The 19,016-nt window shown below is 47.4% G+C and overlaps 7 protein-coding genes across 7 annotated transcripts; 6 read left to right on the top strand and 1 right to left on the bottom strand.

Annotated features, from left to right (window-relative positions):
- Positions 1 to 475: 475 nt before the first annotated feature.
- Positions 476 to 1,741, top strand: BGW36DRAFT_428889 (uncharacterized protein; the record flags this gene model as incomplete). Its single annotated transcript, XM_046220616.1, has 1 exon — positions 476 to 1,741. The coding sequence occupies one exon, from the start codon at positions 476 to 478 to the stop codon at positions 1,739 to 1,741; it is 1,266 nt and encodes a 421-aa protein (XP_046070135.1).
- Positions 1,742 to 2,782: 1,041 nt separating this feature from the next.
- Positions 2,783 to 3,744, top strand: BGW36DRAFT_398340 (putative mitochondrial inner membrane protease subunit Imp2; the record flags this gene model as incomplete). Its single annotated transcript, XM_046218398.1, has 2 exons — positions 2,783 to 3,279; positions 3,363 to 3,744. The coding sequence occupies 2 exons, from the start codon at positions 2,783 to 2,785 to the stop codon at positions 3,742 to 3,744; spliced, it is 879 nt and encodes a 292-aa protein (XP_046070134.1).
- Positions 3,745 to 3,866: 122 nt separating this feature from the next.
- BGW36DRAFT_381894 (PH domain protein) lies at positions 3,867 to 7,561 on the bottom strand. The gene is made up of 3 exons (XM_046216474.1): positions 7,150 to 7,561; positions 4,639 to 7,089; positions 3,867 to 4,585 (listed from the first exon to the last, which is right to left on the bottom strand). The coding sequence occupies exons 1-3, from the start codon at positions 7,264 to 7,266 to the stop codon at positions 4,040 to 4,042; spliced, it is 3,114 nt and encodes a 1,037-aa protein (XP_046070133.1). The 5' UTR covers positions 7,267 to 7,561; the 3' UTR covers positions 3,867 to 4,039.
- A 209-nt stretch (positions 7,562 to 7,770) lies between these two features.
- On the top strand, positions 7,771 to 9,108 carry BGW36DRAFT_381893 (HET-C protein). Its single transcript, XM_046216473.1, has 4 exons — positions 7,771 to 8,062; positions 8,112 to 8,170; positions 8,234 to 8,352; positions 8,434 to 9,108. The coding sequence occupies exons 1-4, from the start codon at positions 7,936 to 7,938 to the stop codon at positions 8,726 to 8,728; spliced, it is 600 nt and encodes a 199-aa protein (XP_046070132.1). The 5' UTR covers positions 7,771 to 7,935; the 3' UTR covers positions 8,729 to 9,108.
- A 72-nt stretch (positions 9,109 to 9,180) lies between these two features.
- On the top strand, positions 9,181 to 13,539 carry BGW36DRAFT_344092 (putative cation transporting ATPase). Its single transcript, XM_046213165.1, has 4 exons — positions 9,181 to 9,341; positions 9,396 to 12,684; positions 12,739 to 12,875; positions 12,938 to 13,539. Coding segments are annotated over exons 1-4 (3,888 nt in total). The 5' UTR covers positions 9,181 to 9,339; the 3' UTR covers positions 13,398 to 13,539.
- Positions 13,540 to 13,799: 260 nt separating this feature from the next.
- Positions 13,800 to 16,397, top strand: BGW36DRAFT_381890 (putative glycerol-3-phosphate O-acyltransferase). Its single transcript, XM_046216472.1, has one exon. The coding sequence runs from the start codon at positions 14,054 to 14,056 to the stop codon at positions 16,151 to 16,153; it is 2,100 nt and encodes a 699-aa protein (XP_046070130.1). The 5' UTR covers positions 13,800 to 14,053; the 3' UTR covers positions 16,154 to 16,397.
- Positions 16,398 to 16,733: 336 nt separating this feature from the next.
- On the top strand, positions 16,734 to 18,996 carry BGW36DRAFT_299387 (putative vacuolar segregation protein; the record flags this gene model as incomplete). Its single annotated transcript, XM_046211529.1, has 6 exons — positions 16,734 to 17,006; positions 17,066 to 17,088; positions 17,145 to 17,629; positions 17,685 to 18,059; positions 18,118 to 18,328; positions 18,381 to 18,996. 6 exons carry the CDS (start codon positions 16,734 to 16,736, stop codon positions 18,994 to 18,996), a joined length of 1,983 nt encoding a protein of 660 aa, XP_046070129.1.
- Positions 18,997 to 19,016: the final 20 nt, after the last annotated feature.

Raw genomic sequence — 19,016 nt, 5'->3', positions numbered from 1 at the left:
GCACATCCAGATTGGACGCTGGTTGGAATTCACAAGTAAATCCAATAAGTAATAAAGCGCTAATGCCGCCCACTAATCGGCGGGCGACAGGGCTCTTTGTAAGCATTTTGTAGCCTGTGACTGGCATCAGCTGCGAAGTACCATTAACAATCTGGAGTGATAAGCCGGCCATTTTTTCTTTCTTTGTCTCTCACGCTCTTCCTTCGTCGCTACGTATATACGGATTCGTTCATAATCTCTCCACCGACTCATTATTACTAGTTCCGAGCTGATATTTGACATCCGAGGTATTGTTCTGGCTGCTCTCTGTTCAGGCTGGACGGATTGCTCTTCACAGAGCTTTCTTCTCTTCGTCTACAGTGGTCCTACAATTAAATTTTGTGACGAGTGTACAGGCACTATCATATTTAAATTTATTGAATATACATCTGTTTGTCTTGTTAACACCAGCTAACGTCCCCATCCCAACACTGTTATGGATGGATATACGCGAAAGGACCCCGGCACGGGTCCTTCAACGCAAAAGCTCAAAGACTCTTGTGATATGTGCTCAGCTTCCAAAATTCGTTGCGATAAGCAGAAACCGAGGTGCGGCCGTTGTATCAAACTCAACTATCCATGTTTCTATAGTCCGGCACGTCGCATGGGCAATTCCCACCGCCGCAAGGCTAATACCACCACTGCTGCTACTACATCACCGCACCCGGATCGGTATCTAACTCTTCAGCCTAGAACAACTGTCAACGGATTGGCCGCCTCTTCTGTGACAAAAGAGGAGAAACAAAAAAGGCCGATAATACCACAAACTCTGGCGCCCACGACGTCGGCTGCCAATACGTCCTCTGGCTGGTATCAAATTGTTGAGAGCGTAACGCCTACTCCGGATATTTCTCAGAGTCAAGCGCTTGATACTAGACACATATCTAACAACACGACCGTATCATCGACATCTACGAACCTCACAGCTCAGGAATACGGTTTAGAAAATATCAATATGAACTTCAACAACGAGCCCGAAATCCACGATTGTCAGGACTGTGCCGTAGCGGCCATGAATCTGCTCCTAAGGCTAGAAGGAACCAAAGTTAAACTCCATAACGGCCAAGGTGCGTGTGTCAACGGTGTTGTTCCGGAGTATAAAATATCAACGTCAATAACGGACGCGGCAATCGAGACAGTGGCAGCAGCAAGCAAGTCCTTATCAGCAATCCTTGTATGCCCTTGTTCCGAAGACGCGGATGTTGGGCTCTTGACTGCTGCAGTTTGCCTTTCGATGCTGGATATTTATAACACAATTATCGGCAGTATAGCATACTCCCCCGACGAATCGCAATGGCCAAGACAACAGTCGCCCTCTCTGTCTAATTTGATGTCATCCCTGGAAGACTATCATCCTGCTTTTGGCTCCATAAACGAAATGACGACAACGATGACGACGGCGACAGCGACAGCGACAACTTCAACCTCTTCTCCTTCTTCCAATGGGTCTCTCCAAAAGAAAGATGTCGCCGCCGTCCGCGTACTTGTGGAATTGACCAAGGTTGCTCGGATCTGTCTACATTTCACGAAACGGTATTGGGACTGTGAAGGGAGCAATAATCATGAAAACAAAAATGGCAACGGCAATAATGATGGTGACAGAAGCAACAATAACGACAATAATAATACAGATTTCCTGCACGCCCTTGCAAACCTCCTCCGGTCGAGGTTGCAGTCTATCACGGCGGATGCTGTAGTCTGATGCTAAGCGAAATGAAGAGGAGCTTGCAATAGAAGGATAAAGCAAGCGCTCTTCTTCGTTTTAGATATAAATATTACGCTACGACCCTCATACAATCGGTTGTGATGCAAATACTTCATCAAGTAATCATATACCTTGAAAATTAGTTGACTTCTCCATGCCTAGAAGTGAAGGTACCTATCAGGCCCCTATAGCACGGCCCACCCCTAAAGCATTCTGCCTATTGAGCAGCTATAGGCGCGGGTAGTGTTAGATTACTATACATTTAGGTTTCTTATGGGCTGTGGGGGCTGTGCTAGCATGTATTGGCATCTGTTAGCGGTGGTGCCTGGAATAGACGTCTAATTAATTTATTTATTCAATTTTTGCGACCTCACCCAGCTTTAAGCTATGAAGATCTCTTTTTAGTGGGTGCTAGGGGAACCTTTAGGGGTCTGAGCCCCTAACTTCCCCCACTGGCCGCCCTGCACTGGTGCCAAAACAGCGATTTTGGGGGCCTAGGCCACCCTCCCAGAAGCCAGCGTGCCGGTGTTGCCTCTAGTGGCACTGTCGCCCTAATTTCAACATAATAAAAACTTAACAATAACAATAAAAATGCGCATGGAGCTCAGTCAAGTAAAATAAATTATAATGTATCTTCTATTGATCTAGAAAATAAGGCTGGTCTAAATCTGAAAATTCACCGACCCTTTTCTCTGTAATGGCCGTGGCACATTCTCAAATAACATCTAAGCAGAATAATACCAACTGCAAACTCTCATACGAAAACAATATTTATCGAGGCATGTCTTCACGCGCTGTGGGGCTTGGCTTTGCAAACATTGCAAACAAGCTGCATACAACTCCGTGGAAGTTTACGACTGATAAGATCGCAGGTTGTTACAGAGCACAAAACCTTCAGCATATGGTGTCCATTTATGGTTGGATTGAATTGTCATGATGCGTTTATGTGTTTTATGATATTCTTTGCTCTTTTTGTATGCTGAGTTGATGTGCTCTTGAAGCACCCATACATCAGCAGACCATCTCCATCCTACGATCATGGCGAACTTCAAAGCCAAGCCTCCTCCACCATCATCAGATTCCAAACCTGGGAGCGCAACCGCCCAAATGGCACCAAAACCGCGTGTCATTTCCCCCCTAGAATTGCGGAGAAGATTCGCTCCACGAAAACCTCCATCCGTGACATCCTCCATTCCCGCCGACTTCCAGACTCCTTTAGACACGGCATACACCAAACGACCTTCCGCATTTTCATCCTTTCTATCCCGATTCCGCGCACGATATGCTGCTCTCCCGGCACCCGTCCGGGGTGCCTCCCGCTTCCTTCGTTATCTCGCTCCGCTAGTGCCAATTGGCCTATTCTTCTCCGAACATGTTCTGCAGGTTATGTGGGTTCGCGGGCCTTCTATGACGCCGTACCTGAACGAAAACTATGCCGAAATGCAGACAGAAAGTGATATGATCCTTGTAAATATGTGGCCTTGGGGCTCGGGCCGGGCCAGGAGGTTGGAGCGTGGAATGGTGGTTACCTTCCGGTAAGGTTACCGCGCGATTTTCGAAACAACCGTATCTTATTTTTTTTCCCCCTTTACTAATGTTATTGAATTGTGGCCTCTAGATCACCGGCCAACTCGTCGAATATAGCAATCAAGCGTGTCATAGCCTTGCCGGGTGACCGAGTCACAACGCGAGAGCCCTGCCCTCGACCTTCGCAAATTGTGCCCTTCAATCATGTCTGGTTAGAAGGAGACGTCGATGACCCGCGGAAATCACTCGATAGCAATACATATGGCCCAGTTAGTATCAGTCTGATAACGGGAAGAGTGATTGCGGTGCTGTCCCCGAGAATGCGGTTTCTCAAATGGCAGGATTGGGATAAACCTATTGAAGAAAAGGAAAACGACAATGCACAAAAGACACCCGAAGAAGGTTATAGAAGTTCGGTGAGGAATAGAGTTGTCAAAGAAGCTGTCAAGATAGAGGCCCCTCTTTTTAACTGATATGCTACAGCATTCAGCAGAGCATATGCATTCATTGTGTATTTATATTGATTGGATTTGAGGACTAGATTATGACATGCCGGCTAACATAGTGTATATAAATATATGTATTATTATCATGATCATTATTTTAAACGCCGGGGATCGGTAACACCAGCCATGATCTAAAAATAAGCACAAAAAATATGACACATTGTAGGGCAACTTGACGTGCCGCTACTTACTATCTACCAAACACCGAGTCAACAAAGCGCAGCTCAGATACTCTACTGAACGGGAGTATTCAAAGATCCCGTTAGACAATTCTGACATCTTCACCTCTTTCTTCTTGCAACCGATCAATCTCGGACTCTATGCCTAATACCCATCGGTCTCTCTCAATTCGGCTCCTGGCCTTAAAAACGATACTTCGCCCTGGCACACCGAGTGCCGAGACTTGGCGAATCATCTTGTTTGTCTTCCCACCTTTCACCTCAGAGGCTCGAAAGAGACTCTTATGTGTAGGGTGCCAAATGACGAAACAAATGGCTGTGTCCTCATCTCTGCTCGTCCAGCCATCTTGGGAGAGATATATTCGTGGAAGGGCATGGTGACCAGGGTAATGATTATCGAATGTTTGGTTTGCATAAAGGAGATCACTTTCAGTCAGAATTCCGGAGTAGACGTAGCAGTCCTGTAGATCGAACGTTGCAACCTGCTCTTTATGCACGTGCGGAATCTCAACACCGGATCGTCGACGAAGAGTATCTTGGAAGATGAGAAGTTGGCCCGATGTGAGGATGACTTGGCAGCGGTGAAACGTTGAATGACGGCGTGGCTTGCGATACAACTGACCCGATATCTATCATGCATTAGCTGTGGTTATTGTGAATATCATGATAGAGGGCGTGTTACCTTTATTGGCCTACAGCCAGTAATATGGCACATATTGTACAGATGTGGCGATGCCTGGGCCCTTCTGACCTCCCATTTGCTAGCAAATTGCCCTAGAATTGACTCAGTTCTCTCATCAATGTCAAGTACTTTGAGATTGCGTTGACGTATATTTCTTAGTTCATTTGCGTCTGCTCTACTTCGTGCTGTCCAATATTGTCTCAGGGCTTCGAGGCGTTTCACCCAGTCATCTCTTTTTTCATTATCATGGGCCTGCAGGTTAAGCACTAGATCATTGTGGAAGATGAGCTCAAATATGCAGTTAGTCTCATCTTGATTCGTAGAATCAGTGTTCTGTTCACCTTGTTGTGGAACATCACGACTCTGTAGGGATTGAATACTGCGAACTTGACAGAGATCAATGAGCCCGTCCGCATTTGTCAGGTTTTGTATCGATCGTTTGTAATGAGCCAGTGCGTTCTCATCCTGTCTTCGAATAAATTCTTGATTCCCATTGTCCAACCATGCAATCTGATTGTCTTGTACTGGAAAGGGGTCGACGGTAAATCTTGAGGACAATTGACGACTAAGTTCTTCATTGGAAGGCATGGAATCCCTGTCTAGGTGTCCATCTGACGGATGAGGAGGTATGGCCTTTGCCGGTCTGCAGAAGCATAAGAAGTGATCTTGAGTATAAAAATATTGTCTTTTATTAAACTTTCTCCCCATTCGTTGTTGGGAACCGCTTTGAGATGTGAGGCGGGTAAGAAATCCCTCCACAGGAATTGGCTCATCCGTTACCTCCTGCGAGTTTCTCACAGTGCTCGGATAATGATGTTTTGGCCGAAGCTCGAGATCATGTGTGCTCTGCATTGCGATTGTTCCGTACATATGGCCTTCGTTAGGTCCGTGGACCCATTCGAGACGGTCAAATCGCTTCCATGCTAAGCCCATTTTGGTTGTTTTCGACCATCCTTCCAAAACTTGAGACCATTCGCTGCGCTCTTTTAGCAAAGTGATACATTGACTAGTGATAGCATCCGCTGCTAATCTCTCCTTTGACTGATTTACTCGGTCATCGTCAGATGGTGCTTCATCAGTAAGGCGAGTCTGATCGAAAGGGTCCCGGAATATCAATGATATACTCAGATCAGGGACATTGATAAGCAAAGATGTTGGCCGATGCCAGCCTAATGCCTGCCTAATGAAGGTGTACCATTCCACTGCGTGGGCTGAAGATCGAGGTCGTATGATATAGATTCTTGTGCCGCGTTTGTGTGGATGCCACATCACTACTGTTTTATCAAGCGTGGAATATAGATTCACTCTCGTCCTCTTGGAATTGAGAGGAACCTCATAATATGCTGACCTGGTTGACTTTTCAATATCCTGTATAACACGGGATTTGTACATCTTAAGCGTGAACGGTGCATACTCGTCAGAGGCCTTGCGGCACACAACAATATACTCGCGCCATTTCGCAATTTCTCTGGTCTCCATCCTTAAACTTTCATTTTCAGAATAGTCAGGTGGCAGCTCATTCGGTGCCTCTTCAACTCGCACTAGCATTTTTTGTGCTCGAACCATTTCACCCTCACTTTCTTTACTCCAGTGTGGTCTATGAGCGGATATTTTATTCTGTGTCCGCTCGATTCGCGTGCGAATGCGTTGCTGACGATCGAAAACATTATCCCCCACATTGTAACGAGCAAGCCTTCCCCGGGCTCTATCAGATATATTGACGGTATTGCTCTCTTGTATATCATGAGGTTGTGGCTCCTGCGAATGAAGATTACTCACGGACACAGCCGAGGACTTGGCTTTAGTCTTTGCTTTATTTTTATCTTCGTGAGGAATAAGCGAGGTCGTTGAACTGGCATCGCGAGCAGAGGGCACAGCTGTTGATCGTTGAGATGCATGCCGATCGGAGGATTCTGGAAGGGCCGGATCCGGGTTTCCATTAGCTGGGGCGGCCGAATACTCTTGCATTGTATAATTCCGAGAAGACATATATGTAGACGAGCTTTCGAGTGGTAGGGATTCTCTAGCGGTGACGAATGAGCCGGACATCATCGTGTTGGTAGACTGCGGGTATACTGTCCCCCGAATAGTAGCATCACTATTGGAGTCTTCCCCGTCAGAATCATTGCGCGTAGACTTTCTCGATATTGGAATACTAGGCGTGGGCCTGGGCTGTGTATCTTCTGGTTCTGACTCAGGTGCAGCATCATTTGACTCTCCAGGTGACTCGTCAACAGTATTTGCGTCGCCGTCAAGTGAGGCATAGTGCTGAGCTACTTGATTGAATGAAGTGGTCTTGGTCGAGAGCGTAGTACCACGAGCAGTATAATCTTTGACGTTCAGTCTTGATCGGTACCAAGACTTGCGATGGCTGTGGATCCAATCATCAGGCACTGGGCCTATAAAATACCGGCGGGTAGTAAGATGCAGATGGTGAGCAGAGGCATGACGCTGGGAGAAAAGGCTGCTTAGCTAGGAATGGGCTTGGCAAGGTAATGCAAGAACACTCACCAAGCGCTGGGCCGTATATGATGTGGGATCCAGCCCGTGATACTGCTCAGATTCGTCCTGCGTTATGTGACTCACGTCATTGCTTGTTTCGGGCTGTCCATCAGGGCGATCAACCATGGTGATCCGAAAACTCAGGCGCTGAGCAGAGAAATGCAGTCAATTGAGTCATCAAAGCAACGGCCAAGCACCATTATCACAATTAGGGCTAAGAGTCTAAGCATACAGAGAAACAAACAAGCACCTGAATCATGCAGAAACCAAAAAAAGGAGTAGTAGCAGACGAGTATTAATAGTATGCCCGATAAAGAGAGTCGCGAAGATCCGATCACCGGGGCTCTATTTGCTTGGAATGGTAAGTGCTAGGTAGTTAAGTTGCAGCAATCCTCTGTATCCGGCTTGTTGATGTGCAAATCGGACGCCTCGAGGCAATGACGTCGTGCAGGACGGGCCCTACTAGTGTGGCGCAGCAGGCCGTGGCAGGTGCACTCGCTGTAGTGTTTGCTCTGTTTGACCGCGCGACTGCAACCAAGCAACTTTAGTAGCTTTAGCGTGGGCAGACTGCCCCAGGCCCCGCCGTCGTTATTTGCTGCCGCCGTGTCATTAACCAACTAATTAATATCCGTGCTATTCCTGGGTGAGGGGATGCAAATTAGCACTGTAAAGCACATCTCTCTCACCGCTTCAGGGCTCAGACCCCTTCTCTCCTGGCCATTCTCTTACACTTTGCTGTCCTCTTATTATCGTTGCCTCAATCCATCTTGATTATACAGTTCCACTGTTTGCAAAATGTCTACCCCGTGGCTTGGCTCCTTGAAAAAGTCATTTGTTGACGTCCCGGTCGATGCTGCCAACGGCAATGCTATACCCACCACCGACTTCCTTGATGCTGCAGAGTCCTTGACCACCTTGTTTGGTAAGTAGTATACCAACGAATTGGGGGTTTGTCAATCTGACGTGCTTAGATGTGCTCGGCTCCGTTGCTTTCACCCCAGTCAAGAACGATATTCTCGGAAACATCAAGGTAGATACTACTCCGGCTTCCACATTATCGAATTGGCCTCTCATACATTTGGCACATCATTAGAAAATCCGCGACCGCCAGCGTGCTGCCCCTGCGGAATCCGAGACTCTACAAGCCCTTGTCATCAACGAATTGAAGACGAAGAAGCATGTCGCCTCCGAAGGTCTTCTCTGGCTTGTACGGTATGTTCTTGACCATAGACTATGCAACAACCAACGGTCTTGATAAATCAAGTATTCTGCAAAGGGGCTAATTGGAGCTAGTGGTCTCGATTTTACCGCCCAAGCCTTGCGTGCGAACGTCGATGCTCCCACCCAGGAACTTGCTGATTCATTCCGTGCCGCGTATGGCAACACGCTCAAACCTCACCACAGTTTCTTGGTCAAGCCCATATTCAACGCTGCCATGTCTGCCACACCATACCGCAAGGACTTCTACTCAAAGCTGGGATCCCAATCTCCTGAATCTGACCCCGCCTTGAAGGAATGGGTCACGGCCTTGCAGAATCAAGTCCAGATTCTCAAAGACTTCCAATTGACCAAGGAAGCTAAATGGTAGAAGTTATGACGACCCGAAACTATGACAAGTATCTCTATTATTTCCGACGGCCCCGATGTCCAATTTTCTAGTTGCATGAAGCATCCAATTCCCAACTTTCATTTTTTGTATCCCGTGCATAGGTGGCATATCGCTTCTTATCTGACCTCGCCCACTATTTGTCTCCTGGACGGGTTACTCCTTTTCTGTCTATAGATGAGAATGGCATATTTTGCACATAGAGTCACATTTCTATTAAATAGCTCCCACTCTCTTTCAGCAACGAGAAATTAACTATGCCAAGTATTGAATGTCAAATATATTCACACAATGCTAATGGAAGTAGACTGAAAGGCGTGGCAAAAAAGGCCGAGGCGGCTAGGAGAACTGGCCAATCAGAGACACGGTTGCCGCTTGCCTTTGCTTGGCTGCGTCCAGCAGATCTCGTCCGCTACCGCAAAGGTGGCTTTTTTCTTGTCGACTTTTCTCATCTGGGTGCAGGAATCCATTTCATTTTTCTGCTTTTCGTTGTCGGCAAACCCTTGCAGTTTTCGTTCTTTCGCATGAACGTGTAAAGCTTTTTTTTCATTTTCGAGTCGATTGGCCTACTGGTGCAGGATTCACGTGGCAAGATGTAAGCAAAACTCCTACCGTCAATGCTATTTACATAGCACTCATATGATTAAAGGCCGACTCTCGTGGATGATCCACAGATACGAAGCGCATCTTTGCACAACCCACTGCCCATCCAGCTGCACGCTTACGTGTGGCCGTTTTTGATTGCTTGGCCTGTTTTCTTCTCCATCTATCTACCATCCGAGCTCTACGATACGTACATACAGGGGCAAGAATGGACTTTTGTTTACTCGGGATCCATCATCACACTGCAATCACTGCTTTGGCTGATGACAAAATGGAGCGTTGATTTCAATACCTTGTTCAGAACAACCCGATCGAAATCGATAGATCGCGCTGAATTAATCAAAGTGATACCAGTCGCGAACGCGGGCACTGCTGAGATTTGCAAATTGGTAAAGGATGTAAAGGGTGGCAAACATACAATTTCATTCCTTTTTCAGAAGCGACGCTTTCTGTACTATCCCGAACGCCAGACGTTTGCGCCATTATCGTACGTTCTTGATGCGACCCCAAAGCCAGCCATCAAAACCTTCCAACAAAGCCGAGGCTTGACTAGCAAAGCCGAAGTCGAGAGTATCCAGTACCATTATGGCGACAACACGTTTGATATCCCTGTACCGACCTTCGTTGAGTTATTTCAAGAACATGCAGTCGCTCCGTTTTTCGTATTCCAAGTGTTTTGTGTCGGTCTTTGGATGCTGGACGAATACTGGTACTATTCTCTGTTCACGCTCTTTATGCTGATCGTGTTTGAAAGTACGGTTGTATGGCAGCGCCAGAGAACTCTCAACGAATTCCGTGGTATGAATATCAAGCCTTACGATGTATGGGTCTTCCGAGAGAATAAATGGCAGGAGGTCACTAGCGACAAATTGCTCCCCGGAGACCTTGTGTCGGTGAACAGAACCAAGGAAGATGGTGGAGTAGCCTGTGATATACTCCTTATTGAAGGCAGCGCAATTGTCAATGAGGCAATGCTCTCGGGAGAGAGTACACCCTTGTTGAAAGATTCGATCCAACTACGGCCAAGTGACGATTTGATTGAACCAGACGGATTTGATAAGAACGCATTCGTGCATGGAGGTACCAAAGTCTTGCAGATAACGCATCCTAACTTGGGCGATCTCTCCGAAAAGGCCGCTGAGGCCAACGCTGGTGTTCCTGCTCCTCCCGACAATGGTGCGTTGGGCATCGTGGTCAAAACTGGTTTTGAAACCAGTCAAGGTAGCCTTGTACGAACGATGATATATTCCACTGAGCGTGTATCTGCAAACAACGCCGAAGCTCTGCTGTTCATTTTGTTCCTCCTTATTTTCGCCATTGCTGCCGCCTGGTATGTCTGGCAAGAAGGTGTTTCCAAAGACCGAAAGCGATCAAAGCTTATGCTTGATTGCGTGTTGATCATCACGAGTGTGGTTCCTCCGGAGCTTCCTATGGAACTCAGTCTGGCAGTGAACACTAGTCTTGCTGCCTTGAGTAAATTCGCTATTTTCTGTACTGAGCCATTCCGCATTCCATTTGCCGGCCGGGTTGATATTGCATGCTTCGATAAAACTGGGACTCTTACAGGCGAAGACCTTGTCGTTGATGGTATTGCGGGCCTTGCTCTTGGACAGCAAGGTGCAAAAGTTGATGCGGATGGGGCTAACACAGAGTTAAGCAAGGTGTCTGATGTTGGCACGGACACGACCCTCGTGCTTGCAACAGCCCATGCTCTTGTCAAGTTGGACGAAGGAGACGTTGTTGGTGACCCTATGGAAAAAGCTACTTTGACTTCTCTCGGTTGGACTCTCGGCAAAAATGATACCCTTACCAGCAAAACAGTTCCTAGTGGATCAGGAACCCGAGGACCGGAATCAGTTCAGATTAAGAGAAGATTCCAATTCTCGTCAGCTTTAAAACGTCAAAGTTCAATTGCCCATGTCATAACAACTGACCGATCATCCAATAAGAAACACAAAGCAACCTTTGTTGGTGTGAAGGGTGCTCCTGAAACAATTCGCAGCATGCTAATCAACGCGCCTCCGCACTACGAGGAAACCTTCAAATACTTTACCCGTAATGGAGCGCGTGTCTTGGCTCTAGCTTACAAGTTTCTGTCCACGGATGCCGACCTTGGTCAAGGCCGTATTAACAACTATTCTCGAGACGAAATCGAGTCTGATCTCCATTTTGCTGGATTCCTCGTCTTGCAATGCCCTCTCAAGGAGGATGCTATCAAGTCTGTTCGCATGCTTAATGAGAGTAGTCACCGTGTTGTTATGATTACTGGTGATAACCCTCTCACTGCTGTTCATGTTGCACGCCAAGTTGAAATTGTTGACCGGGAGGCACTGATTCTGGATGCACCTGAAAATGATACCACCGGCCAGAAACTGGTCTGGCGAAGCGTTGATGATAAGTTCAACTTGGAGGTGGACCCGTCGAAACCGCTTGACCGGGAGATATTGCGGACCAAGGATATCTGCGTTACTGGGTATGCACTGGCCAAATTTACGGACCAGCAGACTTTCACTGATATTCTCCGGCACGCTTGGGTGTACGCACGTGTTTCTCCTAAGCAGAAAGAGGACATTCTCATTGGCTTGAAAGCTGCGGGATATACAACCCTAATGTGTGGTGACGGTACAAATGATGTTGGAGCTCTCAAGCAGGCCCACGTCGGTGTTGCTCTTCTCAATGGAAGCCCCGAGGATCTTACAAAGATTGCCGAACATTTCCGCACGACAAAGATGAAGGAGATCTATGAAAAACAAATACAGATGATGGCGCGATTCAACCAGCCAGCTCCTCCAGTTCCAGTGCATATCGCTCATTTGTACCCTCCCGGTCCTACTAACCCACACTATCAGAAGGCTATAGAACGCGAAGCTCAGAAGAAGGGTGCCGCTGCAGTTGCCTCGACGGATGGTGCCAATGGAACTCCAGGAGTAGTAGTGCCAGCTACGCAACGATCATCTCAACAACCCACACCTCAGCAAAGACACCAGCAACAGGCTCAGGCTGCCGCTGCCGGATTGGCTGATAAACTTACTTCGTCGATGATGGACTCCGAATTGGATGACGAGCCACCCACTATCAAACTGGGCGACGCATCGGTTGCTGCTCCATTTACGAGTAAGCTTGCAAACGTGATCGCTATTCCTAATATTCTCCGCCAGGGTCGATGTACTCTAGTTGCCACTATCCAGATGTACAAGATTCTGGCTTTGAACTGCTTGATCAGTGCATACAGCCTGAGTGTCATCTACCTTGAGGGAATTAAATTCGGAGATGGTCAAGTAACTATCAGCGGCATACTGATGAGTGTCTGCTTCCTTTCGATTTCTCGTGCCAAGGTATGTAATATTGTGAAAGACGGAACGTTGGACAGCTGGCTGATACACCCGTAGTCTGTGGAAGGCCTCTCTAAGGAGCGACCTCAACCGAATATCTTCAACATATACATCATCGGCTCTATTCTTGGACAATTCGCTATTCATATCGCTACGCTGGTTTATCTTTCTAACTATGTCTACAAGACTGAACCGTACGTTATTGTCTTTCCTTCAGTTAAGTGCTGGTTGATGTCTAACTCTTATTTCCGCGTAGACGTACCGACGATGTGGATCTTGAAGGGGAATTCGAGCCATCCTTGCTCAACAGTGCCATTTACCTTCTTCAACTCATCCAACAAATTTCCACCTTCTCTATCAATTACCAAGGACGACCTTTCCGTGAGTCGATCCGCGAGAACAAGGCCATGTATTGGGGCCTAATTGGAGCGTCGGGCGTCGCCTTCTCATGTGCGACGGAGTTCATTCCCGAAATTAACGAGCAGTTGCGATTGGTGCCTTTCAGCAATGAGTTCAAGATCACTCTCACGGTGCTGATGATCCTTGACTATGGCGGCTGTTGGCTCATTGAGACCGTATTGAAGAACCTCTTTAGCGATTTCCGGCCTAAGGATATTGCTGTGCGCCGCCCTGATCAGTTGGAGCGAGAAGCTCGACGCAAGAAATTGGAGGCGGCAGAGGCGGCTGCTGAGCAGGAGAAAGCAAGAACGGTGTAATCTATAGTTGCGGGTGGCGGTATATAACAGACACCCCATGTAGAGTAAAGTCTTCCGAGGAGAGGAGATCTTGGAATAGAGATAGAATGTTTTAATTTTATGAAGCTTTATCAATATATCACTGTTCTTACTGGTGTTATGATACTGATGATTGCAACATCAATAATATTTATCAACTGATGTCATTGTCAACGTCGTTCCAAGACGGGATTGGCTAACCCAACCTAGCGTCAACAATCAGTGGCCAATGCTTGTACATCTGTTAAATCAGGGGCGCTCATTGGACGGCTGGCAAACAGCTCCCCACCTGCCCGCCTCCGCCAATCATCAATGTCAACTTGTTTTCCTCGCCTCGCATCGAGAGCCTTCTTTCCTTCTTTCTGGCCTGCTTATTTTCTCCCCAACGCTTTTTTCTCCCCACCATGTCCTTTTCTTCGCACTCTCTATCCTGATATTATCTCCAGGTTGTCCTCTTATCTTTCCGTAGCTGCAAGCAGCTTGCCATGGATAGCTTGTCCTTGCATGCCTTCTGTTGCTTGGAAACCAGGCTTGTGTTGTAATTCGATACATACCATTCGCTCGCTGTATAGTCTACATTATTACTCTATATTAATACTCACTGCTCTAGCGGGCGATTCAGCATCAGTGCTCGGAATATGACGTCCAAAATCCCGTTTAGCGACCGCTTACTGGTTCCGTGGGTTTATGATACTCTTCTTATGGTGTTTCGGTTTTGCCTGAACATCTTCTTCCGTGAAGTGTATGCGCCTGGAGCATGGCGCATACCCAAGAAAGGCCCTGTGATCATCGTGGCGGCACCGCACGCCAATCAATTCGTTGATTCGATTCTGCTCATGCGGATCCTGAAGCGTTATGCTGGGCGAAGGATATCGTTTCTCATTGCTGAGAAATCAATGAAGGAACCCTATATCGGAACCCTGGCAGGCCAAATGGGCGCTCTTCCCGTCGTCCGTTCAATGGACAAAGTCCAAGCTGGAGTGGGTATCATTCATTTACCCAACCCCGAAGGCGACCCGACTTTGGTTCGGGGGAAAGGGACAGATTTCTCAAATCCGATATTCATGGAGGGCGGCACTATTATCCTGCCGAAAGTCGGCAATGAGGCTCCCGAGCAACAGACCATAGCTGAGATAGTGGGATCGGATGAACTTCGTCTGAAGAGGCCATTCAAGAATATTGATCGAGATCATGCCTTGTATGAAACCATTCGAACAGGTACTTCGTTCAAAGTAGCACCGCATATCGACCAAAGTCAGATGTTTGACGCCGTCTACCGAGGGTTGGAATCGGGAGGATGCATCGGTATTTTCCCGGAAGGTGGAAGTCATGACCGCCCCAGCTTGCTTCCCTTGAAAGCTGGTGCCGCTATTATTGCTCTGGGGACTTTGGCGCGCTCTCCGAATTGTGGTCTCAGCATTATTCCATGTGGAATGAATTACTTTCACCCTAATAAGTTTCGCTCTCGTGCTGTCATTGAACTTGGTCCTCCAGTTGAGGTTCATCCCGATCAGATTGCCGCATTCAAACTTGGTGGAAACTCTAAGCGCAACGCTGTGGGGTCCCTGTTGGAGACCATTCAAGAAGCTCTAGATTCTGTTACCCAGCAAGCCCCGGATCGAGAAACACTCATGCTCATTCAAACCACCAGAAAACTCTACAAGCCATTACGAATGAAGCTTCCACTCCCCGTTACCATCGAGTTGAACCGACGACTTATCAAAGGTTATACTCAGTTCAAGAATGAACCAAAGGTCATTCAACTCTCCAAAGACGTGCGAGCATACAACCGTCAGCTGAAGGCCTTAGGAATCCAAGATCATCAGGCAGAATGGGGAAATGTTAAGCGTCGACCGTGGTGGCTAGTTTTCTTGACACTCCTGTACCGTGTTGGAGAGCTCATCACATTGGCTATAGCGACACTGCCGTCGTTGGCTTTATTTTGGCCTGTGTTTGTCACGGCACGAGTTATTTCACATGAAAAACAGCGAAAAGCACTTGCCAGCTCTTCTGTTAAGATGGAAGCACGGGACGTTGTAGGAAGCTGGAAGATCCTTGTGGCCATGGGACTTGCACCTACGTTGTATACATGGTACACTGTTGTCGTTACATCTTGGTTGTATTATTGCCGACACGATGGATATTATGCAACTATTGTCCCATGGTGGATAAATGCTCGATCATACATCCCGGACTACGTTCCGTTACATCTGTTTGTTGCATTCTTCTTCGGACTCATGATCTCAGTCAGTTTCGCAGGGCTTCGTATCGGCGAGATTGGCATGGATGTGCTGAAATCTCTACCCCCGCTTATCGTTGCCTTGAATCCAAGCTCGTCGAGCGCTTTGATCAATCTCCGCAACAAACGCCGCGCTGTTGTCTCTCAAGTCATCAATGTCATCAACACTTTCGGCCCGGAAATCTTCCCGGACTTTGAACATGAAAAGTTCGTTGACGAGGCTTATGTTTCCGATGATGAAGCTGGCATCGATATCGATTACGCAACGTATAAATCACGATTGAAGAGTATGCCTCCCAGCGAACCGCAGACGCCTAACCGAAGCCGCAGTCGAAGCAGTGGCAGACGATCGTCTGATGTTGTATACGGATTAAGCAGTGGAACATGGCTGAAGCCCCTCACATCAGGGCCCTCGAAGGATGAATTGGGCGAGATCAATCGCCGGATAGGCAATTATTCGACCAATGGCTCTGCTGATACTACCAACACTGAGAAGTGATACACGAACATAGTAATGTCTAGTATTAATTGCCGAAATAAGACTTGGTATAACCAAACGGATGCGATGTTTTGACTAAAATATTCTTCATGCTGAGTTACTGCTGAATATATCTAAAACAGACATATTATCACATGTTATTCAAATATTATAGATGACATTTGGAGGCACTATATTTAGTAGTATTTTCTTTGGGCAAACAAATAAGATCTGCACGTCTTGGCTTTGATGCTTGGCTTTGATGACGTATTTTGTGCTTGCATTGAGAGCAGCCACCTCAGGGAACACGTTTCACGGGCACATGTATCTTTTGGTGTTTGTATTGGTTTCTACATATCCAACGTGCCCAGATTGGCAAGAAACTGTTGGACAGCTCGAAAAGCACGCAGCATCAATGTGCGGGGCGGTGACGCACGTGCCATGAGGCTACCGCGGCGACTCAGCGAGCTGCAGCTACCCAATGCTCCACCAAACAGCCTACGGAGGAAGGTTTCCACCATCTCGCATCTCTGGGAAGCGTCTTCGACATCTCATATACTCCCCAACACACGGCGGACGCCAGCTCATGCTCGACTAGACCATGGCCCGGAGGGTGCTGGGCGGAGGCCGCGTCCTCGGGAGTGGGAAGAACCTCTCTCCAGCTACCTCGACTCCATCCCCACAGCCCAAAGCCCACCTGTCGCCTTCTGCCAGCAGCTTGTCCTTGAACTCGCAAGCATCGGCTTCGCAGTTCTCTTCCGAGGCACAAGATCTTACCTCACGCATTTCCCTCGATAATGGCGAAACGTCCATTTCAGCCGCACCCGCCGTGTCCGGGTCACAGTTGGCATGCCCTATATGCAGTGAAGAAATGGTCAGTAACGTCTAGTGGTTGTCTGCCTTTATGTCCAGAGAGAATGCTAACAGACGCAGGTAACGTTGCTTCAGCTGAACAGGTATGCTGCTCATGTATTACGTCTCTTGCCTCCTACCCGCTGACACATTCCGGTAGACACCTCGACGATGCGCATCATAACTTGGAGGAAGTTAGGCAAGACGAAGTGAAGGACTGGTTTAAAGCTCAGATGGACAAAGCCAAGCGATTTCAACCCCTGGCAGTTCTGAATCAAAAACTGAAGGGGTTAGATGTCTTCGAGTCTAACGAAAACTCGCAAGGGCCTTCTGTTGCTGCACCGCGACCCGCCACTTCTACATCTGTCGAAGTACGGCAACCAGATCCTGATGAGGTTGTCACACGCCATCACTGGCAACCTCGAGGACCATATGATGTTTGCTATGAGCCAAGCTGTGGGAAGAGACTTACAGCCGCTAACGGATGTGTTAATTGTCGAAAATGCGGTCTGCTATTTTGTGAAGAGCATACAATGTATCAAATGAAACTCTCACGTTCTGCTCAACATGAACCTGTTAGAGGCTTGTGGTGTCGCGTGTGTGAAACTTGTTACAAATCAAGAGAAGGCTATAATGATCATACTGGTGAGATTCCAAGGCAGTTCATCTAACGCAAGGCCCCAAACTGACAATTCATTAGGCTTTACGAAAGATCATACGGAGATCTTCTCGCAGTTTAGGAAAAATACTGTGGACAAAGCTTTCTTAGAAGTATCCAGATTGGAGAAAAGGCTTAGTCGGCTGACCCAAGCTCTCGCGAGCTTGCCCGCAGAACAGATTCAAACAGGCACCAGCAAGATATGGCCTTTAGGATGGCAGGGGGATCAGCGCCGAGAGGTGGAGCAGTCTATCGTGAGCTGGCAGGACGACGGAACTGTTTCCCGCTGCCCGTTTTGCCAGCAAGACTTTACGAATTACACTTTTCGTAGACATCACTGTAGGACTTGCGGGCGAGTTGTTTGTGGTGACCCATCAACTGCGTGCTCAATTGACGTTGGCTTAACAGTGTTGTCAAGTAAGATATTTCTCATAGCATAGTAGTGACTTCACACTGATCGATTTGACAGAACCAGAAAACTCCTCAGAGAAGTCGGTGCCGGCCAAGGTTAACGTCGATATAAGATTATGCAAAGAATGCAGGTCAACCCTTTTCAGTCGTCGTGATTTTGATAAAGAGAGAACAATACAAGCACCAATTTCCCGCGCATATGGGAATCTCATACAATTCGAACGAGGGATCAGACTACTTCTACCGAGATTTCAAAAACTACTTGCCGTACTACAGTGAGTCATTGTTTTGGTTAATTATTCATGCGCCGCTCACAGCATAATGCAGAGACCCCAATATCCCACCCACCCATACTCAGCTTAGCGAGGCTTCAAAGGTTCGGAAGCGACTTATAGACTCTTTTGCTCAATACGATACAGCTGCCCGTCGCATACGCGATATGCCCACTACTTCACCCACCCAACAGAAGTTGCAGAAGTCTATATACCAGCAAGCGACCAATTTTCTTCACCTGCATATGCTACCGCTCAAGAGCTTGCCTAAGATTTTAAAGCATGCGACGCCCAATGGACAGCATTCAAATGGCTCAGTTCGGAGTGCCACTACCAGCCCATTAGGAAACACAACACATACATCTGCTTTAGCGTCGATAAAATATGGTAGCAACAACGCAAATGGCAGCGGTTATAGCATCACCAGCGACAATAGTAGCGCCATCTCAGCACTCGAAACAGAAGAAAAAGAATTACGGGAACGACTCATTGTCTTAGAAGAACAGAAGTTCTTTGTCTCTGAAATGATTGCCGATGCCAATCGGCGACGGAGGTTCGACGAAGTCAGCAGTTTAGCAGTCAATGTTGAAGACCTAAGTCGAGAAATTGACAGAATCAATGGCATGCTGAGCCAATTGGACTTTGAAGGCGTCTATACAAGCAACCAGTAACTTTTGTCGTGAACTCTATT

Source organism: Talaromyces proteolyticus (assembly GCF_021365285.1).
Source record: "Talaromyces proteolyticus strain PMI_201 chromosome Unknown BGW36scaffold_8, whole genome shotgun sequence".
NCBI lineage: Eukaryota > Fungi > Ascomycota > Eurotiomycetes > Eurotiales > Trichocomaceae > Talaromyces > Talaromyces proteolyticus.
Note: the sequence above shows the minus strand (reverse complement) of the source record. Positions and strands in the feature narration are given on the sequence as shown.

Excerpts from the sequence above, each read along its gene's own strand:
- BGW36DRAFT_381890 (XM_046216472.1), top strand. The coding sequence starts at position 14,054 with ATGACGTCCAAAATCCCGTTTAGCGACCGCTTACTGGTTCCGTGGGTT.
- BGW36DRAFT_381894 (XM_046216474.1), bottom strand. The coding sequence starts at position 7,266 with ATGGTTGATCGCCCTGATGGACAGCCCGAAACAAGCAATGACGTGAGT. Across the intron at positions 7,090-7,149 it reads CATATACGGCCCAGCGCTTG|CGTCATGCCTCTGCTCACCA; the intron begins GTGAGTGTTCTT and ends CTTTTCTCCCAG. Across the intron at positions 4,586-4,638 it reads CTGGCTGTAGGCCAATAAAG|ATATCGGGTCAGTTGTATCG; the intron begins GTAACACGCCCT and ends AATGCATGATAG.
- BGW36DRAFT_344092 (XM_046213165.1), top strand. Across the intron at positions 12,685-12,738 it reads TTTCGATTTCTCGTGCCAAG|TCTGTGGAAGGCCTCTCTAA; the intron begins GTATGTAATATT and ends ATACACCCGTAG. Across the intron at positions 12,876-12,937 it reads TATGTCTACAAGACTGAACC|ACGTACCGACGATGTGGATC; the intron begins GTACGTTATTGT and ends ATTTCCGCGTAG.
- BGW36DRAFT_381893 (XM_046216473.1), top strand. The coding sequence starts at position 7,936 with ATGTCTACCCCGTGGCTTGGCTCCTTGAAAAAGTCATTTGTTGACGTC. Across the intron at positions 8,063-8,111 it reads GTCCTTGACCACCTTGTTTG|ATGTGCTCGGCTCCGTTGCT; the intron begins GTAAGTAGTATA and ends TGACGTGCTTAG. Across the intron at positions 8,353-8,433 it reads GGTCTTCTCTGGCTTGTACG|TGGTCTCGATTTTACCGCCC; the intron begins GTATGTTCTTGA and ends AATTGGAGCTAG.